This window comes from Heliangelus exortis, chromosome 8 (assembly GCF_036169615.1).
Source record: "Heliangelus exortis chromosome 8, bHelExo1.hap1, whole genome shotgun sequence".
Lineage (NCBI taxonomy): Eukaryota > Metazoa > Chordata > Aves > Apodiformes > Trochilidae > Heliangelus > Heliangelus exortis.
The window spans coordinates 27,365,020-27,386,264 of NC_092429.1; the positions used below are offsets into that span (position 1 = coordinate 27,365,020).

Below are 21,245 nucleotides of genomic sequence, written 5' to 3' on the forward strand. Positions count from 1 at the left end.
AGCTTTTTCAAATCTTGAGACAAGGGAACTGACTTCCATGAAACTGGGGGGGAAAGTAAGTTTGAATGAAGCTGACTGGGAGGAAAATTTTACTCTAACAGAGGATTGTCAGTTCTGATCAAATTGGACAGAGTTGGTTTTGGTGGTTGCTTTTCAAGGTTGATTATTGTGATGACTATTGCTTGTGATAGAGCCTGGACTAGTAAAAAGGGGTAAGATGGGATTTTAAAAATAATCCCATTTCTCACCATCCCTCTCATCTGAGGTGGGAGCAAGAAGGCAGTAGAGCATGATTCCCTGTAGAGGGTTTGGATTCAGGTGGTGGATGTTCTTCTTTATGCTTCCAGAGGTATGGTTTTTATTTGTAGTTACACTGGTGCCAAATTGTTTGCATGGCTTTGATCTACAGCTGTAATCTGGTAAAGCCACTGCTCAAAGAAATTAGCTGTACCCTGTTTTCAGCTGCCTGTAACACAAGTAAGAAGCTTTTAAACTAATTAACACACAAAACTGACTCTAAGGTGGTACTGTTGAAGGTGTTATTCCTTGGAGGGTTGTGAAGGCTGTCCTGAGGCTTCTTGAAAACAAAGAGGTGGTTGATGACAAAGTCAATTTGAAGTCAAAATGGTTTCACTAAGGGCAAATCCTGCCTGACACGTGTGGTGGCCTTTTACACTGGATTTTCTCTGTCAGTGGACAAAGGGAGATTGAGACCGTCTACCTGAGCTTGTGCAAAGCAGTTCCACTGTCCCATAGGATGTTCTGGTATCTAGACTAGAACAATATGGATTCAATGTATAGATCACTTGGTGAGTAAGGAATTGGCTGAATGGTCTCAGAGAGCAGTGGTCACTGTCTTGATGTCCAGATGGAGAATGGTGACAAATGGCATTCCTCAGGAGTCTGCTGGGATCAGTGCTGTTTTCCCTCCTTGTTGGAGACACAGAGTGGAACTGAGGGCACCCTCAGTGCTGCCAACCCCAAAGTGTGTGGTGTGGCTGACAGGCTGGAGGGAAAGGATGCCATCCAGAGGGACATTGACCAGTTTGCCCAGTTACCCAGTCAGGAAAAGGTGTTCAGGCTGTTAAGTGAAGCTGCTTCTGTTCAGGTGATATTCAGTTTATAGGTGAAGGAATATACCAATGATGAAGTTTATCCACAAGATCCCTGCTACTGTTACTCAGGCATTAAAATCTAGGTTTGTGCACAATCCTAAGAATATTTCCCTTTGACAGGTGATAGTTGGAGATAGTTACTGCCTACAAAACAGTTTAGAGAAATCAGTTATTTCTGTACCTTTCAGAATCCTGAAGGTATTTCTGTACCTCCAGAATCCTAAGCATGCCAGCTGCAAAGGATAGCTGCCAAGTGAGTCTCTAGAAACTGCTAATAAATCTTAATATTTCAGCACACCAGTGCTTATTCTTAGGAATGGAAGGAAGAATGCTTATTTCCTATAAAATTATAAATCAGACAGTAATTTTTGCTCAGTGCTGAGCTCCAGATGTGACTGTTGTCTTCTGTACAGTCTTCAGTGGCTTCTGAGCAACCCATCTCTCCCCTAAAACTGCTGTGCAGTGCCTGTGCTGGCAGTGTTTACTGCTGCTTTCCACTGCCCTGAATCAGCATGTGTACACTTAAATTAAAAAAAAAAAATCCCAATTGAGGTATCAAGGCATTATAATTTTTTCTTGTTGTTGAAGCTAACTAGTATTTTGAGGAAAGTGTAAAATAATAGTTGTTGAGTGTTGCTGGGGGTGAGTCTTGCCATGCCTTTGAGTGATTAAAAAAATAATAATTTTAGGCGTATTAAGTGTATTTGACTTTTTTGATATGCTAGCATAGAAAAATTACCTAAAATCAGGGATTTCCTACTTTTATTCTCTATATATTCTATATTTTCTTATTCTCTTGCAGAAGAAGGAAACCTTCCTGGCAGTGCCCTAGATGAGCCTTTGGATGTCACCTCCTGATAAGGCTCAGTAGGTTGTGGGCACTTTTTGTTGAGGTACAATTTCTGCATCTATCTCCAGAGAAGAGAAGTGCAGGAACAATAATTCCTGCTTGGAGTCCAAGTACCCTGACCATTTAATATGGTTTTTAGTTTGTAGGGTATTCACAGAACAAGCAATTGGATTGTGATTGCTTTTATAAGCCCAGCTGCCTGGACTCATTACCCATTTTACTACTGAAAAACCTCAATTCTTTATCAGGACATTTTTCATTAGAGGAGATTTGATAAGGAAACTCTTTCAGCTACTGATGCTTCAGAGCTTCTGGGGGGAAAACTGAGTGGAGTTCCCCTCTAGGCATGGTGGGGAGCAAACTGTGTTCAGAGATTTGTTTGGTTTTGGTTTTTTTGGGTTTGGTTGGTTTTGGTTTTTTTTTGTTATTCCATTGCAGATGATGCCTGGGTGGGTAAATGAAAGACGTGTGGTCTAAGTGCTGCTTGATTTTTGACCCGCTGGACTTGCAGAAAAGAGTGGATGGAAGCTGAGTGCCACCAGCCTGCCTTTTTTTTTTTTTTTTTTTTTTGAAAATTTGGCCTTGATTTGATTTGTTTTTCTGTGCTTGATGATGAAGCTTGTTTGCCAAACTGTGCCCTCTTACAGCTGCAGCGTGGTGCATGCAGAACTGAGAGGTTGGGATTGTGTGCGTTGGGATTGTAACGGGACCAAAGAATATATTTGAAACAGAGATGAGCTGCTGTGAGGGTAAGTTAGATCCATTTGTTTAGTTGATCCATGAATGGAGTTCAAAGTCAAGTGGCAATGAGAGGATTAGAAAACTTAAATTGTCAAGGTTCACATTTTATTCTGGAAGGGAGAGCTAATGGTTCCAAGTACAGATTTAAGCCTTTTCCAAGTGGTTTTTTAGACAAAAGTGGTGACCAGGAGCTCTGCATGGCAGCAGGGTATGCTGCAGGAGGGACTTGTTTTGCAATAGGTTAGCATTGGAGAATCATAGAACTGGCTGGGTTGGAAGGGACCTCAGAGATCATCAAGTCCAACCCTTGATCCACTCCCCCCGTGGTTCCCAGCCCATGGCACTGAGTGCCACATCCAGGCTCTTTTGAAATATCTCCAGGGATGGAGAATCCACCCCTTCCCTGGGCAGCCCATTCCAATGGCTGATCACCCTCTCCCTAAAGAAATTCTTTCTAATGTCCAACCTAAACCTCCCCTGGCACAACTTGAGACCTCTTGTGCCCTCTTGTCTTGCTGAGAGTTGCCTGGGAAAAGAGCCCAACCCCCCCCTGGCTCCAACCTCCTTTCAGGGAGTTGTAGAGAATGATGAGGTCTCCCCTGAGCCTCCTCTTCTCCAGCCTCAACACCCCCAGCTCCCTCAGCCTCTCCTCATAGGATCTGTGCTCCAGTCCCTTCCCCAGCCCAGTTGCCTCCTTTGGACCTGCTCCAGCACCTCAATCTCCTTCCTGAGCTGAGGGGCCCAGAACTGGACGCAGGACTCAAGCTGTGGCCTCACCAGCGTAGAAAACTTCTGGACTGTCACTGAGCAATAGGATAGTTAACCAGGGAGGCTGAACTTTTCTTGTAGGATTTTTCAAGCAAATTAAGCAAACTTGCCAGAAGTGTAAGTGGGACTATGATCTTTCAGTCTGCTTTTCAGCCTCTCAACATGATGGTTTGAGCACCTGAAAATGTGCATGGGAGAGAGAGCCCTGTATTTGTGGGGTTTCCTTTCCTTAGTGTTTACCATCTTAAGGGAAGCAACTTGTTTTCTTTTAATGCTTAGGGAAAACTTAATTGACCGGGAAGGGCAAAAACTTGAAAATGGAAAAACAAAATGTTCCTGTCTTCTCTTCCTTTGCTAAATCCAGTGGTTTCTGCCAGGTGTCCAAGTTCCTCTGAGTTACAGCAAACCAGGACTTTATATACTGCAGATTTTTAAGAGAAGAAAAGTTTTCTTTGCCATCTGTAGGTACTTAAATTTTAATTTATTATTCCTTCAGAATTTCAAGAGGAAGACCTGACTACTGTGTTTTACAGTAGTGAAGCTTTTGAATAGAGTAAAAATTTGAATACTCTATTTGAATACTCTATTTACTCTATTTGAATAGAGTAAAAAAATCCTTTATATGCCAAACTGTTGTACTGAATTGAGTGGAAGGCTTTTGTGTTTGAGTTTCAAGTTTGACTAAAGCATGGGACTGAATTTATATTTAGTTAGAAAATAATAGAGAGAAGCTATCATGATATATCAAGATCATGTATCATCTAATGGTGATGCATGATGAAGTATGATTTGTGCTTCTTTTGCTTTGGACCAATAAACTTGGGGAACCTTGACTTAAAGACTGAACTGCTGAGTCCAGCTGTGAAAGGAGGCACTTGAGAATATTCTGGAGATGATAAAATGTGGAAGAAAGTTGCACCAAGTTGGCTGTCAGACTATTTTTTCAGGCCAGAATGAGTCGTTCTAATGCCAGTTCAATATGAGGCAGGGTAAGGAAATCCATGGGCGAAAGGTGAGGTCAAGATGTTTGCCAGTATGAGGAAGCATTTGCACTGTCAGAAACATCAGTGAACCCCACTTTGTGCCCACTCTGAGCACCAGCAAAGGCTCCAGTGAAGCCTCCTCAAGGAACAGGCAGTGTGTCTTCTAGTATTTTGCCACTGATGCCTTACAAGTTTGGTGCTACCCTCTTATCCTTTCTTAGCTGCAGTAGGTAGTTATTTTAAATGAAAGTTGGATTTAGGTGGAAATGAGGAACACAGCACGCTAATGTTAGACCTATTTTATGAATTCTTTTGGCCTCTAGGAAGTATTGAAAATTGTCTATACATTTTATTAAATATTATAGTGATAATCCCTTCAGTGTAGCTTGTTGCAAGCCTATAAAATATTAAAGGCCATTTGCTTTATAGCTAGGAAAGAGATTGGCTCTAAAGGCTGTTCTGTAAACCTGTGGGCATTGTCTTCTAAAAAAGGCATTCTAAAAAATAACATTTCAGATAAAATCTCAGGTCCAGACATATTCTTAGGGCTATGCATTTACAGAGCATCTCTCAGCAGCTGCACTGAGGCAGGGGTTCACCTGAATTCTCCAGACTGCTCAAAACTTTGTGAAAAGAAAGCCTTTATCATAGTGTTATTTGTATTTCCCCCCTTGAAGATTAGTACTTAACCCAATGGAATGTAGTTCTACACAAGAAACAGTTCTTGGCTTTGAAAGGCCTGCAGGAGAATTTTGGGCTTTGTGTTTTCTCCATGTCCCACTCGAGCTGAGCCTCCCAGTAGGGTTCATGACTTTGGCAACCCAGATTGTCTTCTCAGCTCAAAGAAGAAGTTTGCACAACCAGCAGGTGTTTAAGTGTGACTCAAACTGGATTAACTTGGCTGGGCATTCAGGAAAGAGAGATTCCTGCAGTGGAGAGTCAGCTTTTTCTGCAGAGCAGTGGCCTGGCAAGAGGAAAGCAGATGCTAAGTCAGAGCCTGGCTGAATTGGCTCAGCTTGATGCTTGACTGGACTTGCAGGGCAGCTTCCCAGAGGCTCTCAGGGCACAGCATGCAGGTGAGATTGTTGTCTCTCAGCTCTTCTGAGCTCTGGGGGGGAAAAGATGTGCTCTGACCCATCCTCCTTTCCTTCCCTCCCTGGGCATGAGACAGGAATGTTTCTTGGGCTTTCAGCTTTCTCATGCCACAATATCTTTTTGCCTCACTTGTCTATGATACTTCATCTCTTGCACTCTACCTTGTTATTAAGAGTTGAAAAACTGTCTTAATACCTTAGAAGAAAGAATACCTATTTGTAGAAAAGAATACCTATACTAGAAGATATGTTAAATAGATTAAATTTGTGAAGCAGGTGAAGAACATACAGATTTACTTCTGGTACCAGCTAAGATATTTTTAACTAAAAGCCCTTGGAGCATCATGGTGCTCTCTGCATGCTATGGTGAGTAGCTACAGAAAATTCTCATGTTTGATAAATAGAAATTTTGTGAAAGGACTTAAGAAAATACATAAAATCACAGAATCAGTCAGGTTGGAATGGAGCTCTGAGAGAATCAAGTCCAATCAAGATCCACTCCCACCCTGGTTACCAGGCCATGGCACTGAGTGCCACATCAGTCTCTTCTTAAAAACCTCTTAAAGTCTCTTCTTAAAAACCTCCAGAGATGGAGAAAATGTTGCTAGTGAAGCATTTGCACTATTCTGATACCTTAGATCTCAAAACCTTCCACGTAGTTTGTGGCCAGTAGGTAGAACCCAGAACAACCTGAAAAATTATCTCTACAGTCATCACAAGTTGACATTGCCAAGAGAGAGATTCTGCTTGTTTCTGAAGCCTTTTTAGGGAGAAGGGGGTGCTTTCTTCTGGCTTCCATCAAGGTTATCGATGGTTTTGTGTTTTTTGGTTTTTTTGGTTGTTTCTTTTTTTTTTTTAGCAAAGGGAGGAAGTAGGTATAGTGTATTTTAGGAGGATTCCACATCCAATATGGAAATCTTGTAGTCTTTGCAAATCTATGTGAACTTCTGAGCCATAGCAAAAGGTTCATGTTTCACTGAAACCCATCCACAGGAGGTGACCTGGAGTTCTCCTGCCTGTCCTGTGTTAGTTCTGTGTCACTTTTATGTAGCAGGACACAGTGTTCAACCATAACATCTCCAAGGCAGCCACTGCATCATCCATCTCCTGATGGCCATTCATTAGGATTTATTTATTGAGTAAACCTGGTGTTCCTCTCCTCCTCCGTTCCTCTTGGAGGATGTTCAGCAAAGGAGTCACCTGTAGTTGGAATTTTTGCTGTATGTGGTGCTTTTTCTTCTTGAAAACCTGATCAAACCATGACATTAGGGAAGGGTAATTCAAAGAAGAAGGAACTGGGGAAACCACAGTCTTTTTCTCACCTCTCCCTAAGGAAAGCAAGTGGAGCATGCAGGGGTGGGAGGGCTGTAGTAATGTGCTAACAGGCACCTGTGGGGGTATGTGTTTTGCTCACTGTTGGCTACCACATTTCACATGTGGCAGCTTAAGGTTCATACCAGGTTCTTAGTTACAGGTAAGCAAGTATGACTGATGTTGGCAGGACACAACTGCCGTGTAAACCTAAAATACAGTGGGTTTGTATTTTTTCTGAAAGAGACTTTTAAGCTGAGCAGGGAGAAGTGAAGAGTTGCTTTCTGTTAGGGATGACTCGGAGGAAATCCTACAAATCTGTACTGCATGTAAGTTGTAGGCAGCCTCCACAGACCTGGCCCTACTTCTTCTCACTGGTCATGAATGCATAATTCAATTATTTCAATTGAATTTGGATTGTATGTTTCTAATTTATTATTTTATTGTTTTCTTACAGGCAGGCAGAAGTTCTGAAGGCTGACATGACAGGTAATTTCCTTTATTATACAGGTGATCCAGTTGTTAATACTTGATTCCTATTTTTGCTTTCCTGTTGTGTGTTCTCTATGCTTATTGTTCCTAAGAATTCTCTGGAAAGTGTGTGATGTTAAGGTTTGTCCTCTGCATATAAACAAATAGCATTTAAACAAGTTGTCCCTCTTCCCTGTACCTAATATGTATATAGATATAGATATATAGATATAAAATACAGGAAACACTTTTTCTAAAGTTAGAATTTGGGTGTTTTAAAGTATTTGCAGATGGAAGTAACACCCCTACACCTTTCCCAGAGAATCCTGTCCAAACTACCACAGGAAGTGCTGTACTTGGGTTTAGCAAGGTTTGAGAAATGGGGTGATGCTCATGTTGATCTGAATTCTACCTCATGTGCTATGGAAGTGCAGCCCATATATGCTTTGAAATGCTAAAAGCTCTTTTAAGCTATGGATTTATGGCAAAGGGAAATGGTTTGTATTAATGTCTCAGCCACACAGTGCAAGCAGCTTGGGTAATGAACCCAAGCTCAGCCATGCTTACCACATTTCTATGGTACATGTAGCAGGTCTGACCCAGCAGGAGTGGCTGCCCCATCCCCAGCAGGATTGTTTCCCTGGGGTGAGGTTTGTCCCTCCTGCTCCTGCAGGTGATACTGGAAGGCTTGGGAAGTTGGATGCTGTAATTCCAGGTAGTAGGGAGCTGTGTTTGCCTTCATGGAGGGTGCTCCATGATGGGAAGCAGGTGGCTAGCACAGAGTTAGAAAATGGCAAGCATGCAGCAGTGCTTGCACACAATGTTCTAAATACCAGCAGTGCTGCCTCCTGGGATTCTTGCTTAGCATCACTCCATGGGTTTCTTTTCTGGTATTTTTTTTCAGGCTACTCTGGAAGTTTTTCAAAATTTATCTAATGGCAAGAAGTTCTGCTGCTTAATGACTTATGGAGAATCTCACCTCCTTTTTATCTGCTTCAGTCTTTTAAATTTGACTTTGCTCATGTCCATTTCTCATGTCACAGGAGACTGATCAGTTCATCAATGATGAGTTAATCTCCAGTCCCTCTGTGGTTCTCATATTACACAGTTCTGCTCAGTCTGATGAGAGCCAGTGTTTGGCATTGGGAATCTTACACTGTTATATTCCTTCATTTGGTAGATGAAAGATCAATGTAAATTTGAGAATTTCTGGGTATTGAAAGAGCTGTTCTTTGTTTGTTCCTTTTTCTTCCTCAGATTCAAAGCTGGGTCCAGCAGAAGTCTGGACATCCAGACAGGCTCTGCAGGATTTATATCAAAAAATGCTGGTGACCGATTTGGAATATGCTTTAGATAAAAAAGTGGAGCAGGACCTGTAAGTACCTCATTAAATATATATATATAAGTATGTATGTAATCTGGGTTGATAAGGAGGAAAACCTGAGATTTCCAGGAAAGTGTTGCTGTCCTCTGGAATGGTTCTCTTATTTCCCTTAAAATGAGAGCTGTGCTGTGAGTGAAACTTGAGTGCACTGCAGAGGCAGTGACTTGCATTCAGTGTTTTATCTCTGGCCGTTTAGTAGTAGCCATGTCATGCAGGAGGGAAGCCAGATGGAAGGGAGGGAGCTTAGGAACATCAGTCAGCTGTGCTGGCAGGGAAAGTATGAAGTTTGGAGTTGGCAGAAAGGAGGAAGTTTGCCTTATACAATCACCTGGAGCTATGAGCAAGGTGTAACAGGAGAAGCTGCTAAAGACTCTCAGTCTCTCAGGTAGGGCTGTGCAGAGGAAGGAACATGAGGAGAGAACTTGAGGCATATTAGCCAGGAGAAGAGCTGCTGGATTTTCTCCATACCCTGAGTTCATTCCCTGTTATTTAAGATGCAGGTTGTAACATCTTTAGTTCAGATAACCATGCAGTTTTTCCAGCACTGAGGGAAGCAGTAGGTAGGCTGGCTGAGTTATCCCTGGCCATGCCTCCAGTTACTGAATGATTTTTAACCTTGATTTTGACACCCCACAGCCTGTTTTAAGGGAAGAGCATTATGCTGCCTAAACCAGAACAATTACAACCAAATATTAATGCTGTTACAGTTCTAGCCATGTAGTATCAGGATCCCAGTTACAAGAGATGAGGAAATGCAGTTCTTTCAAATTTCACATTTTGAAACCGAGTGGTGCCTGAATTCAAATCTTTCATTTCCATGTCTGATGCTCTGTAATTAAGCAGTTCTTTCCAGTTGCTTATGCCACCTGCATAAAATGCTTCTGAAGTAAAAAATGGAAAAATGCTTCTTTTGTTTCCAGTTGGAATCATGCCTTTAAAAATCAGATCACGACGCTACAAGGTCAGGCGAAAAACAGAGCGAATCCAAATCGGAGCGAAGTTCAGGCAAACCTTTCTCTGTTCTTGGAGGCAGCTAGTGGCTTCTACACACAGGTGAGTTGCAAAAAATATCTTGGCTGTGGTATATTTGCATAGTCTGGCAACAAACATGCTTCAGTCTCTTCCACTGTTTGTGTGTGCATCCTTTGCAAAGCTTGGTCAGATCTCCTGCGATGCTCCAGCAACTGGAGGGATGATCTCCAGTGGCATTATTGGGTGTAATCTCTTTGAGGAAGAGCAGGAGGGTTGGTTTTAGGTGGGTAAAATGCCTTTCCCTCCTCCCCTTGGCATAGGAAGCTATTGTTCTGGATTAGGCAGTGCTCTTGACAAGAGCATCTCTGCAAAGCTGGCCATGTGCTTTCTTTCCATCAGCCACAGCTTGAAATTTCTGGAAATCTGGTAGTTTTAGTGCTCCTTAAAAACATGGCCACAATTTTAATCCCTTCTAATATAATCTGCTTTAAAGCCTAAAACCCACAGCTTTGGGTAAAACCAAAGGTCCATTTAGCCCCTTATTTTATCTCAGTCTTCTGTGGCTGCCTAAGCCAGTGTTAAGCAGCAGGAAAATGCAGAATGATACTTTCTTGCTCTAGTCTCTTGTTTTCTGGCTGTACCTTTGTTGCCTTCTTGAGCAAGTTTGTATCTGAAGATGTAATGGCTCCTACAGCCAGTCACCTTGATCTCTGCAGTTGTCTGTGGTGAAGAATTCTGTATTTTAATTATAAAGTCTAAGAGAAGCAGTAACACAAAAAAACCCCACCTAACAAAGCCTAACAAACATTATTTCATGGTACTTGTAGTTGTTCTGTCACTTCTCTAAAAATTCCCCCTCACCTTCTCATTATTATGTATGAATTTGTGGGCCATTGTCGTAATTTCTTTTCATTTTGGACCACATGAGACTTCCCCTATATAGGAAAGGATAAGCGAAGAAAATCAATTTTTTTCTTGGTTCCAGTTATTTCAGTAATAGAAATAGGTGCAAAATTCCAGATGCAGTGAGGATGGGTGTGATGCCTTGATGTTTGTGCTTTGTTCTGTGTCCCTTCCTTGTAACTCCAGACAGGGGTGGTGTGCATTTAATCATTGTTTTCCAGGAACTGTTGGTGTGCATACTACATACATATTTGAATACAGCTTTTTTTTCTGAATATCACCTCAGTTGCCCAACACCATTGTGCATTTAAGTAGGGTGGGTGTCCTGAAGAGTATTGTGTAGAATATACAGCATATAATCTCTTGTTGGTGTTTTGATCAAGGCTCCCAAGTGTACAAGTGCATCTTCAGTCTGTATTGTAATTCTTTTTTTTTTGTCAGCAGTTATTCAGAATAGCAAACTTCAGTTATAGGAACTTTTCTCCCCCTGAACCAAAACTGTATTATTGAGTGCTCTTGAGCTAAGTATCTTCTGTGAGGTTTTTAGTTAAATGCAAATGAGAGTGGTTTCTATTCTTATGAAGTAGGAATCGGCTTACTGCAGTTTTTTGCCTGTATTCTTTTTGCAGTATTAGATTTCACCAAGTAGATTATGGAGAATAAGTGTGAGATAATGACCTCAATAAAGATAACTTTTTCCTGGTTTTGTATTTTTTCCCCATTGGTTTATGCTGTAACAACATTGTTACTGCTGAAACCTCTACTCAAAAGAGTGATTTGAGCATCTTTCATGGCTAATTTGCACAGGCTTTGGGTTACAACATGCACAGCATTGCAGTCTCACTGTTTCAGCTCCTAGTTTGATTCTGAACTCCCCAGGTCCTTCCAGTATCTCTGATTTTATTTTTTTTCCTTTGGGCATTATTTTTTTGCAACGCTTATTTGAAGCTGTTAGTTTGACAGGCTGTGGCATGGCTGCCAAGCATTTTCTACCATCTCCTCTATTTGTCACCCCAAAAGCCTTGTTCTTCCATGCAGTGTGTCAGGGAATTTTGCTCTTTTTGTGGATGACACCACAGACTGGGCTGTCTGTCTGTGTTTGCTCTGATGTTCACTGTCCCATTTTTAGTCTAAAGATTTTGCTCAGCCAAGACAGCGGCTCTCCAACTCCGAGGCCTCTGTAAATGACATCCTTGAAAGAGAGCATGAATTCTTCTAATTCAGCATGTTGGAACATGTAAGGTGGCTCTCTTTTATCCAGCTTTCATCTGGGAGATCCCTCTTATTTGGGGATTTTTATCTACTCCATGAAAGACAGGAAGCTCATGTAACATGAGCCTTTTTCTGCGCTGTGTTGCACGTTCAGTTGTTTACAGTGTGCACACCTCTGTCAGCCCTGGCTTTCTAAGCACCTTTATTTGGAAGTAGAACCCTGCTGCAGGTCTTTTTTCTTTAGAGACTGGATATTCCCAGCTGGGAGCCAGCCTTTTAATTCTTACCTGCATTTTTAACCCTGTAACACAGTAGAGCAAATACTTCTGCTACATAGTGACTGTTGCTTTCCAAAGTAGTTGCTGGAGCTCATTGGGAAAAACTTCTAAAGTCCTAATTAGAAAGGCAAAGGTCAGGTTTTCCTTGCATTAGCTTTTGAGATCCATGATCTTGTTCTTTGAAAGAGTCTCACTGTTAGCTTAGCACAAATATTTACTTACAACTCGGCCACTGAACTGTTAGCCACTATTGCCTTGTGTTGCCTACAATCTGGGTTTTGTTCTGAAGTTTGAAGTCAGGATAGTGCTGCTCCCAGTATTGGAGCAAGCTTCTTCAGAGCTTCTATTCTTCAGAGCTTCTTCAAAGCTTCTATTACTTCCAGATAATAGTGTCACTTCATCAAGATATTAAAAAGACTGTGTTCCTTATGAGTGTCCTGCTTAAAAACCCAAACAAACAAAAAACTAAACCAACCCCAGTAAGAAAAACCCAACAAACCCCAAAGTTTTGTAGAGCTCTGATAGGCAATCCCCACTGATGCCTGCCTGGTAATTTAGGTATCATGGGATTTGAGTTACTTGCTGGTTTGGGATGCATAGCTCTTTCTTAGAGAAGAAAAGCAAAGTTTCTTGTTGTGGTTCTGAGCAGAATGATGTAGTGTGGAGCTGAGTCACTTCTGTAGGGAGAAAGCAATTTAAATTTTTACTTTCTGTAAACTGGACTCGTTCACTTCAAATATGTTCAGCTACTCCACATCTCAGTGATGCGCTGTTGTCTGTTGTCTCCATGCTTTTCTGCTGTGTCTGCCAGCTCCTAAACTCCACCTGTTTTTGCAGTTATTACAGGAATTGTGCACAGTTTTTAATGTTGACTTGCCATGTCGTGTAAAGTCTTCCCAACTGGGAATCATTAGCAATAAACAGACGCACACCAGCGCCATAGTGAAGCCACAGTCCAGCTCCTGCTCTTACATCTGCCAGCACTGCCTTGTCCACCTTGGAGATATTGGTGAGTTTTTCGAGGAAAAAAAGACAGGACACTGAGCTGGACCTGTGTTCAGCCCTCAAAGAGGGATCTATACATACCCAGGGCCAAGCATGCTCCAAATGAGTAGTTAGTAGCTGAATTGTGTGGTTGCTGCAGGGGGAAAGGTCTGGTAAAGCAAAGCTGTTGGACTTTTCTAATGTGTGTTACACATTAATGCAGGGAGACAGTTAATCACTAGCTTTCTAGTGATTTGCTAGAATCTGTCTTCCAGTGTACTAATCTTGTTATAGCTAGTAGGCACAGTGAAATGTTGAAACCAGTAGTTATGATGAAATCTTGTTGCAGTAGGCTACCCTTCTTCTCCATTTCAGAACATTACTTTTAAATCTCGTGTACAAAGGCAGCAGTTAGAAATCCAGCCTTTCATAAGTGAGGTTTCTTTTCTGTATGAAGTTTATTTCTTTGAGTATTTCTAGTTTGAGGAGAGGTATGTGTTGTAGAATTATTTTTTTTCACTGGAATCTGCAATTGCTTTTACAATAACCTGAAAGTAGATTTAGTTGCTGGTTGTGCAAAGTGTGAAAAATACTTACAGCTCTCTGATGTGGTGCTATTGGCACAGTATTATTCTACATGCAGATAAGTCATGACAATAGCAGCTGAGAAAAAACAACCACCTGAAAATTCATATTTTGTATCCTTACATTGCTGGGTGTAATTGTATGTTCTTCTGATGCTTATTTCTAAAATAAGAATAAAATGTTCTTCAGGTAAACTGCTTTGTATTAAAATAAATGCAGGAGAGTTTAATTTTTTTTTGTCTTAATTTGGGGTTTTTTGTTGTTGTTTTCTTAGCTCGTTATAGGAATCAGACCAGCCAGGCAGAGTCTTATTACAGACATGCAGCTCAGCTTGTCCCTTCTAATGGTGAGTCTGGGATACCTTCTGAGTTCATAACCCCAAAAGAACATTGGAGTTATTGCTTTTCTTCTGTGGCAGTTGGAAACTTGGCATTTTATATAAACCAACCTCCCCAAATACCCAAACAGTCGTGCAATAAAGCCTGACCTGTAGGTAAATCAGTTAGAAATTAGCTGTTTGCCTGACTGCTGTCACTTGTCTTGTTTTTGTGAAGATCTAAAAACAAAGAAGGCAATAAAATTTCACTCCAAGGCTTCATTGTTGCTGCACTATACTGTAGTATATTCACATGTTATAAAGTACAATAAATTAAAAGTTAACTACTGCTTTTTTGTCTCTTATTGTTTGTTCATATGCCAGTTTGTAAAGCTTGGTAGCTAAAATAAAGTTTTCCAAGTTGCTCATGCAAGTTTAGAGCTCCTTTCATTTATGGATCTAGTTTTTTAGCTATAGGCTTATAGTGGTCCAAAACATAAGGGTGGTGAGAGAAGGATAAATTATTTTTGACCTGGGTTTCTAAAACCAGTAATTCAGTTCTGCAGCCAGTTATGTTCTAAGAACTGAAAAGTTACCCTATTCTAAGTATAGAAATTTTTACTCTCTAGGCAAAAACTATTAACTAATTTACAGATTTGCCTCACCAGGTAAATCTGGGCTAGATTTTCTCCAAATAGATGAAGATAAATAGGTCGGTGGTGAAAGATTTGTTTTGACAGCATCTTCTTATTTTGACAAAAGTCATGGCACCATATTTAAAAACCCCAAAACAAAACAAATTTAGAAGCTTTTTCATTTGAATGGTACTGATGAAGCTGGAGTAAAGCAGTCAGCAGATGAATCCAAACGTGGGTGAAGATTTAGAACTCTGTGCTCCCTTTTAAGGTGATCATACTTATTCTGAAACCTGAAAATCACACATTGGTCCTTGACAACTTCTTTTTCTCCCTTAGGTCAGCCTTATAATCAGTTGGCTATTTTAGCTTCCTCCAAAGGAGACCACTTGACCACAATTTTCTACTACTGCAGAAGCATTGCTGTGAAGTTTCCTTTCCCAGCTGCCTCCACTAACCTACAAAAAGCACTTTCTAAAGCACTGGAAAGGTAAGATAAATTATGTGTTCCTCTGCTTGGGTAGGATGGAGGAGACTTTTTGCAAATGTACCTCCCTTGTCAGGAGTTGCTGACATTTCATAGCAGGAACAGAAGTTCCTTGAGCCCTTTCCAGTCAGAGAAGAGTCAGGCACAGACCGAAGAAAAATTTTTGTCTGGGTTTCTCCTGAGTGTGAAGGGAATAAGCATATTGTGCCGAGGTGAAAAAGTAAATTTAAATTTGCATAGATGTTCCTCCTTTCTTGAACTCCATTGAGAACATTTGTAATGTTGTGTCTGATTCCAAAGACCAAAGTTGGGTATTTCTGTTCTGAATGTAGTCGGGATGAGGTGAAGACTCGATGGAGCGTGTCTGACTTCATCAAGGCATTTATTAAATTCCATGGCCATGTGTACCTGAGTAAGAGCTTGGAGAAGCTGAGCCCTCTTCGTGAAAAGCTGGAAGAACAGTTCAAGGTTAGTTTTAACAATATATTAATTAGTGTACTGAGTATTTTTAGTGGCTGAAGTTCTGAAATTACATTTAACTTTTCCCATGCTAAAATAGAGGAAGCTCAAGTAGCCAGTTATGGAAGGTCTGCATTACTGGATGGTTCCTACATAGAGTAGGAATTTCTTCTCCCTTTTAAATGTTTTGGTTTTTTGGATTTTGTTTATTGGTGGAAATGCAGGAGAAACCAGTGACTCGAGTTGATTTTCTGCTCTTTAACCTGGGTGAATCTTGGATACCTGTGCAAAACATTTGATTCATCTGGGAAGTCTTGGCTCAGTTGCCTGAGGAACTTGCAGAGCTTCAACTTTGGATGACATTCATGCACTCTCACTGGTTATTAAGACTGCTTTTAGTCTTCCTCAGATAACTTGCTTCTCCTGTCAGCAGTTTGCCTGTAAAAACAGTGTTTCAGTACAAACTTATTTGTGTGTAGACTAGAACTGTTCACAACAGGGGTCTTCTGGAAAATCTAGGAACACCCATTAATTAGGTAGCCAGCTCATTAAGTTGGACAATGTAGCAAAAATAAAAAAAAAATTATTTAAGTTACTTATACAAGGTAGTACAGTTTCAAAGTGGACATTATATGAGCTGTTGCATCCCTTTTGGAAACTACTCTGCTTCAACATCTTCATTTGTGGAAAGTAACTGTAGTATGGGTATGGTCAATGGAGTTAGTGTAGTAGATGCTTTTTCAAGTTAAGGGGGAGGTGGTCCTAGAAATACAAGGAATTACATATGTTCCTTACTGTGCCAGGTTTGATTTTTGCACTGAATTGGGCTGCTAGAATTGGGTCCAGATATTCTTTAAAGCAAACAAAAAACCCTACAACTTGTGAACTGTGAGATTCGAATGTGAGTTGTTTGAATGCTGGGCATTAAAGTAATGTAGTTACAAAATTCATTGATTTTTATCTCACTTTCTGTGCTGGTGGCTGTTGAACAAGTACTACTTCCACAATGCTTACAGTCAATAGTTATGAGCATTGCTCAGGTGTGTGGAACAGTCTTATTTTTCTGAGTTAATCCAGGCTGTTTAAAGACAGCTAATTGAGCCCTGATTTGGTTCTTTTTTGGCTTCTATACTATGCAACATAAAGCTTAATTTACTAAAGATCAGCTCTCTTGACTTTAATGTGTTGAATTTGGATGTGCAATTGGCTGTATGGTGGGTGCTCACTTGAACTGTGTGGCTGATGTTAGCTCAGAATCAGGAGAGGAGTTGCAGGGTGAGGAGTGTTCAGCTGGGCCCATGGTTCTGGTGCTGCCAGCTCTGCCAGCAGTCAATTATAGTTGTCAGCTTGGTCTAAAAATCAAGGTTAAAGAGGGAGCTCAAACTTTTTCCTGGTGTTTATGCTGGTTAATCCACTTGTCTCCTTGTCTGATGGCTCTGGAGAGAAGTTGTTTTTTGTTTAGGTTATGCCCTTTTTTCTACAGTGCTCAAAAAAAGCACATGAAAATCTCTTGCCTTGCTCCGAGAGGTGGCTGAGACAATTACTGAAATACATTTGGAAATAGCTCATGCTATTTTAGTCCACCATGGCATTCCATGAGCCACAAAGTCAGATGTGGAATTACTCCTTAATACATAATCACTCAGCATTGACATTTTCCAAGGCTGTTTTTTTTTTTTTTTTTAAACTGTCACCTTCTCTGTGCTATTTCTTCAAAAGTCTGACAAAATGCAGTGGCTCTACATCCTCTGCAATCCTCGCAGTGGCATTTTGATGCTGTCATTGCACAGTGAAGTCAAACTGGTTCTGAAAGGGAGCCATGTCCAAGAAAATGTTGATTCCTTATGCATATAATTTGGTGTATGAGCAAAATTGGGCTTAAAGCCCAGCACTGTGCTCCTAGGGATGACCTGAGAAGAAATTGAATGTTGCCTTAAGGGCAGAAGCATTAGTCAAGTAGTGAAGGAGCAACTAATCCTTTCAAGTGTGTGTTCCACCACATAAAGATTCATCCTCTTGTCTGTGTGTCTTTGTTGCAGAGGTTGTTATTCCAAAAGGCCTTCAATTCCCAGCAGTTAGTACATATTACTGTCATCAATCTCTTTCAACTGCATCATCTCCGAGACTTCAGCAATGAAACAGAACAGCACAGCTACAGCCAGGATGAGCAGCTCTGCTGGACACAGTTACTGGCTCTCTTCAGTAAGTAGGAAAGCAAATTGATTTTTGGATTTCTTTTGGTTTTATACGGAATCCATTAGTAATTTCCTGCCAGCATCTGGCTTAATGGCTGCGTGAGGGAAGTGATGAGGATGGGCAGTGTTGGAAACAGTTTGAGAGAAGGTGGTTGGGTAGGGTTGTTTGTGTCTGGCAGTGCTGACTAACACTGGATTTATGTTTCTTGGACTTCATCCATCTGAACCCTGACAGAACTCTGTATCTTAGTGCTGAAGGAACATTTTAACTTAGGTGCACAGTTTGGATCCAGTTTAGCAGTGGGTGTTACCCTCTTCAGGGGGCTGCTCTGCAGTGTGCTTGGAGTGGCTTTGAATGGAGCTGGTTCTTCAGCAGGACTAAAGTTGGCTGAACTAGGACTAAAACTGCTTCTGTACTCTTGATAATACCAGCTAGAAGTTAAGTGGGAGTGCAGAGCAGTCTAAGTTAGCCACATAGTGCTGACTTGCTTAACCTGATCCAGCCCATGATTGGCCTTGTTCATCTACACCTAAATTTCTGAAGAGCTGGATTTCTGAAGAGCTGGATTTCTGAAGAGCTGGATTTCTGAAGAGCTGGATTTCTGAAGAGCTGGATTTCTGAAGAGCTGGATTTCTGAAGAGCTGGATTTCTGAAGAGCTGGATTTCTGAAGAGCTGGATTTCTGAAGAGCTGGATTTCTGAAGAGCTGGATTTCTGAAGAGCTGGATTTCTGAAGAGCTGGATTTCTGAAGAGCTGGATTTCTGAAGAGCTGGATTTCTGAAGAGCTGGATTTCTGAAGAGCTGGATTTCTGAAGAGCTGGATTTCTGAAGAGCTGGATTTCTGAAGAGCTGGATTTCTGAAGAGCTGGATTTCTGAAGAGCTGGATTTCTGAAGAGCTGGATTTCTGAAGAGCTGGATTTCTGAAGAGCTGGATTTCTGAAGAGCTGGATTTCTGAAGAGCTGGATTTCTGAAGAGCTGGATTTCTGAAGAGCTGGATTTCTGAAGAGCTGGATTTCTGAAGAGCTGGATTTCTGAAGAGCTGGATTTCTGAAGAGCTGGATTTCTGAAGAGCTGGATTTCTGAAGAGCTGGATTTCTGAAGAGCTGGATTTCTGAAGAGCTGGATTTCTGAAGAGCTGGATTTCTGAAGAGCTGGATTTCTGAAGAGCTGGATTTCTGAAGAGCTGGATTTCTGAAGAGCTGGATTTCTGAAGAGCTGGATTTCTGAAGAGCTGGATTTCTGAAGAGCTGGATTTCTGAAGAGCTGGATTTCTGAAGAGCTGGATTTCTGAAGAGCTGGATTTCTGAAGAGCTGGATTTCTGAAGAGCTGGATTTCTGAAGAGCTGGATTTCTGAAGAGCTGGATTTCTGAAGAGCTGGATTTCTGAAGAGCTGGATTTCTGAAGAGCTGGATTTCTGAAGAGCTGGATTTCTGAAGAGCTGGATTTCTGAAGAGCTGGATTTCTGAAGAGCTGGATTTCTGAAGAGCTGGATTTCTGAAGAGCTGGATTTCTGAAGAGCTGGATTTCTGAAGAGCTGGATTTCTGAAGAGCTGGATTTCTGAAGAGCTGGATTTCTGAAGAGCTGGATTTCTGAAGAGCTGGATTTCTGAAGAGCTGGATTTCTGAAGAGCTGGATTTCTGAAGAGCTGGATTTCTGAAGAGCTGGATTTCTGAAGAGCTGGATTTCTGAAGAGCTGGATTTCTGAAGAGCTGGATTTCTGAAGAGCTGGATTTCTGAAGAGCTGGATTTCTGAAGAGCTGGATTTCTGAAGAGCTGGATTTCTGAAGAGCTGGATTTCTGAAGAGCTGGATTTCTGAAGAGCTGGATTTCTGAAGAGCTGGATTTCTGAAGAGCTGGATTTCTGAAGAGCTGGATTTCTGAAGAGCTGGATTTCTGAAGAGCTGGATTTCTGAAGAGCTGGATTTCTGAAGAGCTGGATTTCTGAAGAGCTGGATTTCTGAAGAGCTGGATTTCTGAAGAGCTGGATTTCTGAAGAGCTGGATTTCTGAAGAGCTGGATTTCTGAAGAGCTGGATTTCTGAAGAGCTGGATTTCTGAAGAGCTGGATTTCTGAAGAGCTGGATTTCTGAAGAGCTGGATTTCTCCTGGTTCTAGCCTGGAGCTGATTCTGAAAGCACCATGGTCACACTGGTGTGATTGCTGTATCTCAGCTTGTGTGCCCTCTGAAATACAGATAGATAGCAGAGTTGATAATTTGTAATAAAGGAATTAATATTTTTGTAATGGGCCTGTCTCACCTGGTTTTGTTAACTTGCCAAAATGGTTTGCCAAGGCACTTAAAAAGGTAGAGGGGGGAGAAATACCAGGAAGAATCTGCTTGAAAAAACTTGAAAAAAAGATGTTCTGTTCTGCTGGTGGATTTTTTTTTTAAGATTAGGTAATTGGTCTGCTTTGTTCTAAAGAGCTGGCTGACAGATAAAGGTCTTCTGGCTGGGATGTGTTGCATTAGGTTATTTGGTCATTTGTCACTCCCACCTTGGGTTATTTTTGTGTTGGGTTTTTTTTTTCTGTTTCTAGTGTCCTTTCTTGGAGTTCTGTGCAAGTGTCCTTTACAAAATGACTACCAGGAGGACTCTGGGGCTGCATATCCTCTTCCAGCAGTGAAGGTTTCAATGGACTGGCTGAAACTTCGACCCAGTGTTTTTCAGGAGGCAGTTGTGGATGAAAGACGGTAGTGAGTGTTCATCTTTCTTTTGATACATTTAATTGCATAAGGTGGTAATAGCTGATGATATACAAATTAATAATGGGAAAAGTGGTTGTAGGACTCACTATTACAGCCATCAAAACCACAGAGAATGCGTGTGCTCAAAAGTTACTCTGAATTCATACTTATTCATGCTCTTGGTTGGAGAAATAACCCACACTCCCTTTTAAACTTTCGGTTGTCCTCATTCACTGCTTATCATTTTCCTGTGGATAATTCCCAAAGGGGATGAGCATCTGAAGTAGGAAGGAAATGTTTTCACCTAGAAGAGTTGATAAATCTGAAGGCAAGAACCACGTACACAAGTGACTGTACCAGTACTACTGTGTGCTCTTTTGAAATGAGTTTTCCAGCCCTGCCCTGTGGAAATCACATTACATTTAAGTTTTTACATGTGTCACTACATCACTCTCTTGTTTAGAGATCTTTTATTACAAAATCTCATTATTTCAAATTACGTGAAGACTGCAGTTTACTGCAGGTTGCACAAGGCTTGCACTCTTGCCTTTTTTTTGCTTCTGTTCCTTGCGAGACATGGGAAGGAACTTAGTTTAGTGTGGAGAATAAGCATAAACATGTTTCCAGTCCCTGGGGTGGTACAGGAAAGTGGCTGGCCTCAGGCTTTTGGGTTCATGTTGCATTCTGCAGCCCAGGTGCTAGATGATGGCTGAAAGCCTTGCTGAGGGAAGATGGAGTTTCATTTCCCTGACACAAAGCAGTGGACTCCTTAAAATATTTTATCAGTTGCTTCCAAGGTCTTCCTGCCCACC

General features: G+C 41.3%; 1 protein-coding gene across 5 annotated transcripts in view; it reads left to right on the top strand.

Moving 5' to 3' along the window:
- The window catches only part of SMG7 (SMG7 nonsense mediated mRNA decay factor), a 53,870-nt gene that overhangs the window by 14,877 nt on the left and 17,748 nt on the right, over positions 1–21,245 (top strand). For 2 of the 5 annotated variants that reach the window (XM_071751214.1, XM_071751216.1), the window contains exons 2-11: positions 2,613–2,714; positions 7,320–7,351; positions 8,591–8,708; positions 9,638–9,770; positions 12,920–13,091; positions 13,926–13,997; positions 14,942–15,092; positions 15,422–15,557; positions 17,588–17,750; positions 20,286–20,442. In XM_071751214.1, coding sequence (XP_071607315.1) covers positions 7,345–7,351; positions 8,591–8,708; positions 9,638–9,770; positions 12,920–13,091; positions 13,926–13,997; positions 14,942–15,092; positions 15,422–15,557; positions 17,588–17,750; positions 20,286–20,442 — 1,109 coding nt within the window. In that variant the 5' untranslated portion in view covers positions 2,613–2,714; positions 7,320–7,344. The remainder of the gene's footprint in view (positions 1–2,612; positions 2,715–7,319; positions 7,352–8,590; positions 8,709–9,637; positions 9,771–12,919; positions 13,092–13,925; positions 13,998–14,941; positions 15,093–15,421; positions 15,558–17,587; positions 17,751–20,285; positions 20,443–21,245) is intronic. The other 3 variants (XM_071751211.1, XM_071751215.1, XM_071751213.1) reach the window with 2 other exon arrangements.